The sequence below is a fragment of the Lissotriton helveticus genome, chromosome 11 (assembly GCF_964261635.1).
Source record: "Lissotriton helveticus chromosome 11, aLisHel1.1, whole genome shotgun sequence".
Lineage (NCBI taxonomy): Eukaryota > Metazoa > Chordata > Amphibia > Caudata > Salamandridae > Lissotriton > Lissotriton helveticus.
In genome coordinates this window covers 1,073,404,423-1,073,416,169 of record NC_136072.1, presented here as the reverse complement: position 1 = coordinate 1,073,416,169, position 11,747 = coordinate 1,073,404,423, and the positions used below count along the sequence as shown (strand labels likewise).

General features: G+C 45.6%; 1 protein-coding gene across 1 annotated transcript in view; it reads right to left on the bottom strand.

The window, feature by feature from the left end:
• Positions 1–5,414: 5,414 nt before the first annotated feature.
• RFLNA (refilin A) overlaps positions 5,415–11,747 on the bottom strand; it is a 97,952-nt gene continuing 91,619 nt past the window's right edge. Inside the window, exon 4 of the mRNA XM_078667630.1 lies at positions 5,415–8,868. Within this exon, the coding sequence (XP_078523756.1) occupies positions 8,535–8,868 (334 nt within the window). The 3' untranslated portion in view covers positions 5,415–8,534. The remainder of the gene's footprint in view (positions 8,869–11,747) is intronic.

Sequence of the window (11,747 nt, the reverse complement as noted above, 5' to 3'; positions counted from 1 at the left end):
TGGAAAGGAAACAAGCTACCGGGGACCGGTTTCTGGAATTTCAGCCACTTTGGCCCGGCTTGCTTGAATCCTGATGGTGCAGTGAGCAAGGGACTCATGTCTGAGCATACCCTTCCACGCTTAGGGTGGACAAAATAATTTACAACAAGGGGTGGTGATGGACAGAGTCTCTGAATTAAGCAGAAAACTCTCACCCAGTCAAGAGATCAGGGCTAGATCCAACACCGTTTTTTAGCTCACTGCATCATCCCAGTTTCAGAACCTGGCTGTATGCAAATTAGTCTGTTCCTGTCCCAGTGCATGATGGGAACATCACCACCCCTTGTTGTAAATAATTTTGTCCACCCTAAGCGTGGAAGGGTATACTCAGATGTGAGTCCCTTGCTCATTGCACCATCAGGATTCAAGCAAGCCGGGCCGAAGACGCCTGAAATGGCAGAAACCGGTCCCCGGAAGCTTGTTTCCTTCCCAGTGTAAGAATTGGCTTTTGTAGTCTGGTCTGCCCTGTTCCCATGATGCACTGGGCCAGCGACAGACTAATTTGCATACAGCCAGGTTCTGAAACTGGGATTGTGCAATGAGCTAAAAAACGGTGTTGGATCTAGCCCTGATCTCTTGACTGGGTGAGAGTACTCTGCTTAATTCAGAGACTCTGTCCATCACCACCCCTTGTTGTAAATAATTTTGTCCACCCTAAGCGTGTAAGGGTATACTCAGATGTGAGTCCCTTGCTCATTGCACCATCAGGATTCAAGCAAGCCGGGCCGAAGACGCCTGAAATGGCAGAAACCGGTCCCCGGAAGCTTGTTTCCTTCCCAGTGTAAGAATTGGCTTTTGTAGTCTGGTCTGCCCTGTTCCCATGATGCACTGGGCCAGGGACAGACTAATTTGCATACAGCCAGGTTCTGAAACTGGGATGGTGCAATGAGCTAAAAAACGGTGTTGGATCTAGCCCTGATCTCTTGACTGGGTGAGAGTACTCTGCTTAATTCAGAGACTCTGTCCATCACCACCCCTTGTTGTAAATAATTTTGTCCACCCTAAGCGTGGAAGGGTATACTCAGATGTGAGTCCCTTGCTCATTGCACCATCAGGATTCAAGCAAGCCGGGCCGAAGATGCCTGAAATGGCAGAAACCGGTCCCCGGAAGCTTGTTTCCTTCCCAGTGTAAGAATTGGCTTTTGTAGTCTGGTCTGCCCTGTTCCCATGATGCACTGGGCCAGGGACAGACTAATTTGCATACAGCCAGGTTCTGAAACTGGGATGGTGCAATGAGCTAAAAAACGGTGTTGGATCTAGCCCTGATCTCTTGACTGGGTGAGAGTACTCTGCTTAATTCAGAGACTCTGTCCATCACCACCCCTTGTTGTAAATAATTTTGTCCACCCTAAGCGTGGAAGGGTATACTCAGATGTGAGTCCCTTGCTCATTGCACCATCAGGATTCAAGCAAGCCGGGCCGAAGACGCCTGAAATGGCAGAAACCGGTCCCCGGAAGCTTGTTTCCTTCCCAGTGTAAGAATTGGCTTTTGTAGTCTGGTCTGCCCTGTTCCCATGATGCACTGGGCCAGGGACAGACTAATTTGCATACAGCCAGGTTCTGAAACTGGGATGGTGCAATGAGCTAAAAAACGGTGTTGGATCTAGCCCTGATCTCTTGACTGGGTGAGAGTACTCTGCTTAATTCAGAGACTCTGTCCATCACCACCCCTTGTTGTAAATGACACTACAACAGAGACACACGCATCAGTTACTTCCTTGTCCAGCCCAGGACGAAACCACGCACAGTGCCCCGGGGTTATTGTTCAGACCCTTACGCTGGACTGGCATACGCGAGGCCAGCCCACTCCGCTTATGCTCACAGAGGGGGACAACAACGCTACATGTTCCAGGTCTTCCCTGTAGTGATCTGCTGGTCACAGGTCTAGTTGTCAGCATGCCACAGCCACTCCCTCACGGCTGGTGTACACCCACACCACACCCATCCAGTACACGCGTCACAGGACATGTGACCCTGCCAATAAAAAGGGCCGGGCACACGTGCTCAATGCCATTTCCACTTTCTATCTGGGTGTGTCCGTGTGGTGTTCATGTAGGCATGAGGGCCTAGGGCCCTGCTACATCACATTCCCCCAGCCCGGAGGTGACATGCTGTGGTCCACACCACAATACTCAATCAGAGAGCGTTCATGACTTGCGGGGTACAGTCTTGGTGGCACTGGATACACTGCAGCCGGCACAGGCACACCGCCACGGGACGGTGACTTATCGGTGCACTGAGGTAGGGGCACCTTAGGTGCTGAGCGGGTGTGCAGCATACGATGATGCCCCATCCTGGCGGTCCGGACTGCTCAGGAATTGTGTGCCTTGCTGGACCGCAGTGTAGGGCAGAGCCAGAGGCCAGTGCGGGCATACCGCCACGTGGTGTTGCCTCCTGGATCACAGAGTTACTGGCACCTCAAGGGCTGAGCGGGTGTGCAGTCTGCGATGATGCCGGGTGCACTGGTATGTCCTCTGCCATGGCAAAATCAAGACCCAGAATCAAATGTGAGACCTGGTGGCCCGCGGAGCGGGCTGCATGATGTGGAGGGTGCCATGTCCGCGGGCCCCGGGCTTGGGGCATGCACCCGTACGTGGTGGGCCCTCATTGCGACAGGCCGGTGGCAGAAGGTGAGCAGTGAGGCCTGGGTGTGCAGAGGCGGGCATGCACCACTGGGCGGCGAGAGGAGCTGGGGTGCAGTTGCCCAGGTGCGCAGTGGCGGACAGGTGAAGATGTCTTGTGCTATAGTATGTACTTAGCCATTCTTGTATCTGGACTCTGTTTCAGATGAGGGACCTGGTGAACTGCACTTCATCCCGGCATGTGGTTGGAGTCACACCGGTGGCAGCAGGTGAGCAGTGAGGCCTGGGTGCGCAGTGTCAGCACTCTCTCTCCCTGTCCCTCTCTTCTTTTCTCTGTGTCTCTCCCTCTCTTTCTGTCTTCCTCACCCTCTCTTTCCGTCTTCCTCTCCATCTCCCTCTCTTTCCGTCTTCCTCTGACTCTCTTTCCATCTTCCTCTCCCTCTCTTTCCGTCTTCCTCTCCCTCTCTTTCCGCCTTCATCTCCATCTCCCTCTCTTTCAGTCTTCCTCTCCCTCTCTTTCTGCCTTCATCGCCCTCTCTTTCCGTCTTCCTCTCCAACTCCCTCTTTTCGTCTTCCTCTCCCTCTCTTTCTGTCTTCCTGTCTCCCTCCTTCTCTTTCCGTCTTCCTCTCTCCCTCCCTCTCTTTCCGTCTTCCTCTCCCTCTCTTCCGTCTCCCTTTCTATCTCCCTATCTTTCTCTCTCTCTGTATCTTGCTCTCCTTCACTCGCTCTCTGTCCTTTGATGGCGGCATGACACCTTCTCGTCTGGATTTTTGTCTTGCAGGCTGTGTACTACAGATTGTCCCGAGGAGAACTGCCATGAGTCTTCATTGATGTTCTTTTGTGTTATTTTGAATACATTTTTCTGGTACTTCGAAGGTGAATGTGTGACGTTCCTTTTTGTGACGACACATGCATTTTACATGTGATTGTGCGACATCAATCGGATTTTTTGCACATGATTCCGTGAAGTTGATGTGACATTTCTTTGCCCGGGGGTGGTGCCCGGGGTGGGAGGGTGTGGGGAGGGTCCTGGGTGTGGTGGCGGTGGGTGTTGTGGCTCAGAGCTTCATGATCAGTGGCTCCATGGCATCTGTTGCCCTTCAGGTGTGGCTCTGGGCTGGGCTCCCTTTTGTGGTGCAGGCTGCCGTCAGACTTTACACCAGGTCAGAGCTGGTGTTGATTTCCTGCTGCTAACGCGCCTTATCGCCTGTTTTGGGATCCTATCGCCGATCTTGCTGGTCATTGAGAATGTTGCAGAGTGGTGTTGTCGCGGCTTTTTGCACCTGAACGCCTACTCTGCATCTCATTAGTGATAGTTACGGGGGTCATCTGTGGCAATGTTTTTTGCGGCTGCTATCACAGGTAAACTGGTGATATGGGCTTTTTGCACCAGCTTGTGAATGGGGCGATAATTTTATCGCAACTTTGGCTGCGATTAAGTGCCGTTAACTCTGCGATAGTTCCTTGAGAATATGCCCTTAAGTCTTAAACCATACTCTGCTGTTCTCTTGATACACTACTGTGGAACTAAATCATTGGAGGAGAGTTTCATAAAATCCTAAAATCCAATATCTTTGTGGTGCGAGGAAGCACACACGAGTTCAGAAAGCTGTGCAACAAGATGCTGGCAATTTGGTTAACTTGTCAGTAGGCATATGTACAAATTTGAGTTTGATAACACTGCAAGAAAGAACACACAAAAGCCTGAAATGTCTTTAAAATAAGATAGAATGTCATTTTTATTAAATTATTTTTATTAGTTGTGCCAGAAGATATCATTAAGAAAGGTATATACAAAAATAAGAGCATATCGCTAAGTACCTGACCTCCACATATACAATATTAAAAGTGCTGCATGAGCACGTTAAGAACTGTAATTAGAAAAATAAAAATATTATACATCCGCAAGCAAGAGTCGGTTGCATTTTCAGTCTGACCATTCACATATTTTAAAGCCCTGTGCAAAGCACACTTTAGATATTAGGATATTTTACATACTAATATATTGGCCAAGAAAGGCGCTGAGACAACACAATAGAAAAGGCTAAGCAGACACACATGCATTTTAGTAAATTGCCTAATATATTCTAGAACAATAACAATGCAAAGTCACATTTCTTTAATGGCATTGCCAGAAAGATGGCCAACCAGATGTAATATTATCAAATGCATTCCATCATTATAATTGATGTTTGCACAATAAGATGATTGAAAACATTTCCAGCCATTACACATAGCTCTGACTCATCCACCCCTACATACAAATGGACAATTTATTCTTACTCCCATAGAAAATAAATAGTCTATAAACATAAACACAAACACCTGGTTCCCACCACTGGGGTTTTGGGAATGTACCTAAGAAGGCCTACGTTTGTCCAGCCACAGCTGTAATTGGTAATGGTGATAAATGACTTCTTTGGAGTTCATTGGAAGCAGACTAACTATTTAGCATGCTCATTTTTAAGAGGGATTTAATGATTAAAGATCAAAATGTCATCTTTTCTAATTCCGATATGTCATTATTGGTATTTACTTTTTTCCCACTTCCCACTAATGTTCCAATCACCAGTGTCTTTCTGCACCACTTTCCACCCTTAATCTCTTTCCTCAATATCTGCGCCCAGTCTTCATTTCCAATTTAATTTCTTCGGTTCTATTTCAATTTCTTTAAATCTTTTTTCTCAACCTTTTGTTTTAATACAGTTTGTTTTATATTTTTTCTTTTCCATATTTCTTTTCAGTCCTTCCCTTTCTTCCTGTCATCTCTTGAACCTCAGTTCCTCACCTTCTTTTATTTCATACTCATTTATTTCATGCTTTCTGTTTTTCTTTCTCAGACCACCTTTTTCTAATTCTTCCTTCTTTACTTCCCCCTATCGTTTGTTCCCTGCTTTTATTGTTGTACTGATTTTATCTTCTCCTTTCCCTCCTCTCCTACGTCTTTGTTTCCTAATCACCTTTCTTTCCTTATGTTTAAACTCTTCTTTTATCAAGTCCATCCCTTCTTTTCTTAATCTCTCTGATTTCCTCATTCCATCAATTTCCTACTCCCCATATCCTTCCATAGTCATACTTTTCTGTTACACAGGTGCCTTACATTTTCTACCATAGTTTTCGATTTCTTCTCTTTTCTTTTTATACACTTTCTTCCTTTGATTCCCTCTCTTCCTTTTTGATTCTCCATTTTTAGATCACCTTCACACCCCTTTCGAGGGGTCCTTGTTCTCTCTAATCTCTTTGCCTTTTCATCCCTTCATGCCTTTCTTCTCTTTTCCTTGGTCGCTACGATACTCCACTCTGATTAGAAACAAAGAATTGAATGGTCATCAAGGGGCAATATCCATGAATGCTGACCTACTTCCACCATGACTAACATCCAGTTTCCCTCTTTTTGTCCTGCTCTTATTCTTTGTTTCTTCTTTATCACCCGTGGGCGAAACGTAGCCAGAGTCTCGCGAAGACGTGACGGAGGCAGCAGGGGAGGTGACAGGGGCCATCTATTCAACCAAGTATTTCATCAAACAAACAGAGCATTATGGAATACTTATTGCTGATGTTTGTTACTATTTCAGGATCAGAGAAAGAGAAATTGATGTTTTCTCTTTATCGGATGGCCACAAACAGGCAATGTAAAAAGGTAAGGTGGGAACAAAGTTGAAAGAGTGTTTTTCAGTCTTGCAAGGCACAACATGGGGCACATATATATTCTTCTGTATGTTTGTGGTATGCCCGTGGTAGATAACTGCAGATAAAACGCTGGTCTCAAATGGAACATTTAATTCCTGAGTGACCATCCTGGTCCAAAAGAGCCAGATTCATGCCAGATTTACAAAGGATAAATTTACATACATTTTTTGTAAATTGAATCCTTCAACTAATCGGTGGTTATCCTAAAAATGTGGCATGAAACTGCCATTCATTGGACAATAGCTTGAATGCCATATTTAAATCCTTGGGGACAGCCAGCCATTAGATATTGGCACATCTGTGCTCTTTAGTAATTTGCCTTTTCCTTGAAAATGATCTTAATTTTTCATATTTGTGGATGCCAAACTGAAGAAAGTATGCCCCATTACTGATTCATTGCTTATGACAATTGGAGTTGGCTATTGTAAGCGTGTGTATAGACAATTTGTGATACCTGCAATTTTTACTAATCAACTTTCTTGCATTTTGGGCCTCACTGGACCATTTTTTTTACAGGCACTTTTCATTGTTTTATCATGTCTCACATTAAATATCTTTAATTGGGTCTTTGCACAATGACATTTGATGAAATTATGGGCTTTTTTCCAATTATTTAACTTTGATAAACTTTTTATATTTTGAATATTATGTGATGATATAAATTAGGGGCATATTTACAAATAAAGTGGCGAAGCGTGTTGATAAGCCAAGAAACGCAGGGCTGCACCATATTTACAAAAATATGGTACAGCCCTGCGTTTCCCCCTGGGCTGGCGCTAAATTTAGCAGCCTAGCCCCAATGCAGGCACCCTTGCACCATAGTGCGATGGTGTCTGCATTAAGGGGAAGATTGTTTATGTGCAAGAAGGTGTCCCTTACTTAACATAAACAATCTTAAAATTGAATTTTGTCACTTCTATGCGTGCTACTTAATGCAGCACACATAGAAATTACAAAATGTCATTTAAAAAAAAAAAAAGATTGTAATGTGCAAGAAGGGATACCTTCCTGCACATAAACAATCAATGGGCTTTTGCTGTCTCTATGTGTGCTGCAAAACTCAGCACACATGAAAACACCGAAAAGGAGGAAAGAGGAAAGAGAAAACATTTCTCCTTGTTTCGCTGGTTTAAGACCAGGTTTTCCATGGTCTTATTTTGGAGCTGCCTCCTTTTTACGCTTCCCTTATAAATAGGAGGCAGAGTCAAAATCAATGGCTGTTGCGGTGGAACGCCCACAGCAAAACCCATTACCCTCACCTTTCACGATAAGTGTAGCATGAAATGGTGCCTTATTTACAAAGCAGTGTTAAGCCACATTATGTGGCTTAACACTGCCTTGTATATGAGCCGAAGTACATATCGCCACAGGAACATCATTTAAATTGACGTTCCTATGGCTATAGGGGCTTGTAAATATGCCTTGTAGTTTTCTCAAAGGAGATATCATAACAATAACCCTAGTTACCTTTGATCACAATCCGGGGAGTCAATCGGAAGGGGTTTACCGAAATCTAAAATGCTCTTTACCTCCTGACAAAAAGGGTGCATGTTTGAAATAGACTGCTAGTAGCCCTGCACCAAGAAGTAAAATAGGTGAGGGTTAGATCTATGTGATATGATGATCAAATCGATGGCCGTCAATCACATATCTTGAGTATTTTGGTTTGCACAGTTCTCCATCTTTTATCAGGCTGCAGTCCCTTAAAAGCAGTTGCCTCTTGAACCAATGAAAGTGCCGCTCCGATTGCTAAGACCTCACCAGCCTTCAAGTAACTCCAAAAATTACTGCCATGGGAACATGTTTGTTTCCATCTGGTACTGAATGATTTTATGCTTACAAATCCAGTTGAGGTACATGATAAGTTTCCAAATAGCAGAATATGGCTGTGGACCACTGAGAAGGTACCATGATGCCGTACAACGTAGGCTAATGGATCTCAGTAAATGGAACCAGTTTGAGTTAAATGAAGCAACAGTCCTTTGAACATCTTCCTGGCTTGAAACAGGCCAGAAGCACCAGCAAAGGATGCAGAATTGAAGTCCACCGGAAAAGGAATAAGAGTGCATGAGGTTGGCAGTTTCCAGCAAGAAGTAAAACTCTTCGCTTTTCGAGTCGCATGAGCATCAAACCGCCTGAATGCCTTCTGGCCAAGTCTGGATCTTGCATCCAACTCAACAAGGTTGAACAAAGTTCAGCTTTTTGGTTCCCATCGGATGAAGTTAAAGGTTCTCCGTGTAGATCATGCATGGACTGGTTTCCTCGCAATGCTGTAGCTGCACGCTGGAGGCGAACCATCGCTTACTACCCCCGAAGGTGTAGTTCAGGGTGGTCCTGTAAATGTTCTTGGTGTGCTTGGGGAAGATGATAGTTGTGCTCTGGAACCGTAAGGGCTTTTGCCGGGGCTCAAAGACCAGCTGTGACTTATAATTCCGCCACGTGCAGTTTGGGGTAGCGATGACCGTTTCGCTGTATGAGGTCACTGTAGGGACCTGGGCGTAGAAGATGTGGTCACTGTAGTGCCTTTCTGAGTCATATTTGACCTCTGAGTTACATCTGGGGAAGAAAAAAGAAGAAAATGTGAGAAGCCTGAAGAGGTTGTTGTAACAGACAGTAAACATGCCTACGGCTCATGTGATGCCTGTCGCCGAGTGATAATGCAGGAGGTAAATGATCTCTTCCAATTCCAGTAATATTTGTATTCACAGCATTCAATCCTTGAATAGCACCCACCATAAACGTTGTTGCCTCTTGGCACTTGACTGCTAGTTGTTATTGGGACTTAACGCAATGGGATTCCTTTATTATATCTTAGACGAAATTAGGACTGTGGTGCCCATGACTCAACCTACTGAGCTGCCCCACTAACCTTTCACTATTATATTTTTAGTTCAGGGAATGAGCGCCAATGTTGAACACGCTACATGGCTCGATCACTTCCCGTGGCTCTGGGTGATGTATGACCTCCACCATGAATCATCTCTGACGCCATATTTGTTCATTTATTTATTTAACAGTCTAATGTAGGGCTCTGTGGCATTTGTTCAGGAGTAGACGGAAAATTGGGGCTTAGGAATTTTTCTGAAGGTGAGGAGGGAGTTTCTTCCTAAGATTGAGAGAGTTCCAGTCAGTGGTGTGACTTCAGATGCAGGAATGCTTCTGGGCCAGAGTTGTTCTGAATTTTGGAACCTCAACTTACCGGGAATTCTTTTTTGCCTCCTCAGAGGTCAAACAGCAGCAGTGGACTCTAATATGGTGGCAGTGCCTTATAAACAACAAGCATTTGCAATGCAATCGGTCTCGCCTTTGGGACCTTATATGTATTTAGCTGTGGAGCACATTAGCCTGGGTGCTGAAACATCTACTGTTCTTTAACAGGGAGGGAAAGTAAGCACCAAACTGCGTGACACGCAAGGTATGGGAACACATGGAGAGAAATCTTGCCCTTCAGCTGGAAATGGCATAGTCCTAAGCTCTATTATTAATATAAAATCAGGGCCTTCGGTGGTCATATCACTGAAAATACAGGATTTGAAAACTATTATTGTCTACGGGTGCTCGTGGAAGACAATTTCTATGGACTGGAATCTAGAGGATGCTAAAGTGATTCTGGTATTTTACTGACCTCTGCTGGTCGTTTTCTATCAAGAAAGTTAAATAGAGGCAGTTACCCGAAAAAATGTCAAAAAAGAAAGTCCCTAACCAGAAAGTAGTTCTGGTAGTTTACTGACCTCTATTGGTCGTTTTCTATCAAGACAGTTAACTAGAGGCAGTTGAACAGAAAAAAAGTCCCTAAGCGGAAACAGACAAGTCCTAGGGCTGATCTCATGAGCCTACAAAGTACATACACATATAAGTTTATACTAAAGTATATACAAGATGTCTTGAATGCTCCCTTAAGTGATATTGCCATGATTTTTGGTGATCACGAGTTTAATAGAACTCTATGTTTAGCACCATTTTTCTACCCCATTGCCACTGAAAGTGAGCTCCCAGAGGCAAAGCAAGTTTACCCTAAGCGCCTGCTCTATTGAACTGGAAGCCGTATTACAATGTATTACATGTTCTACTAGACTGTGGACAGCGTATAAACCTGGTTGTTTAACAGAAGGGTGTGGGATGGGTCTACAGCGAAAACAAAGGACTGCTCAGAAAACATGTTCATGGTTTTTGTCAAGGGATATTTTCCAACACTTAAAGTGCGCAGTTCGACATTAACACTTAAAGTATGCACTTCGACATAAAAAGCAAAAAAAAAGGCGTTTTTCACGACATGCCTCTAGGCTAAAGAGTCAGAGACCATGTGACCAGATAAGGTGCTTTCAGCGTGGTATGTCCGTAGGCGAGTCAGGGGCCATATCATAATGTTGTGTGCAGAGTCCAAGCCACTGTGTGTGCAGACAGGGTCTGGGCGCCATCAGGATACAGCCCTAGAGGCGTCGGCAAGCATTCAACTTTTTATTTTTTTTGTTGCTAAAAAGCTTATATAGACGTCCCATCCCTCCTCAGTGGTTTCGGCAGGTTAACTCTGCGTTAAGTCGCTTCCTGTGGGCTGGGGGCGCGGCCAGGGTGGCGCTACGGACGTGCTTCCTCTCCACGTATTGCGGTGGCTTAGCCACCCCTGATCTGCTGTCTTATTACCAAGCCTCACAGCTGCTAATACTTAATGAGTGGTGGTATGGTGACAGGGGGGACCCGACATACGCCCTGGAGCGCTCATTGATGGGCGATAATACACTACACACGATTCTTTACTCAGCCCGGTTGCGGCGGACATTGCCGTGCGTCACGAAAGTTGTCTTTGCCGTGTGGCGGCAGGCATTACGTTGCATGGGTTGGTGGGGTAAACTGACTGCCGAAACGCCGTTGTGGCATAACGGACGACTCCCCGAACTGTCGACACTGCCGGGGTTCGAGGGCTGGGAAGCAATTGGGATATCGCTGTTGGGACATGTCATGTCCGGGACTACCCTTAAGTCGTTCCAGGAACTCAGTGCTGAGTTCTTTACCTACAATTCCGTCATGCACTCATGCCCAGTGTTGCAGATCTGGACTCGCTCCCAGAGTTTAGCCCTATTGAGGCGAAGGTATTCATGGGAGACCTTGGAGATAAAAAGATCTCTCGCATCTACCAGACGATGGTAACCCACTGCTCTTCTACCCTGCTTCCCCTGAAGGCAGCTTGGGAGGCTGATATCGGTCCCCTAGATGAAGATGACTGGAGAGAGGCCCTCGAGTCCCCGCGGCGAACTGCAATAGCGATGCGGCTTAGATTGATCCAATTCAAGTACCTCCATAGGTCTTATTATACCCGGGAGCAGCTCTGGAAGGCTGGACTGATTGGCTCGCCGGAATGTCTGCGGTGCGGCGCTGCTGTGGGTACGCTGCTGCATACGGTGTGGTCTTGTCCTAGACTGATTGGATTCTGGAGGGAT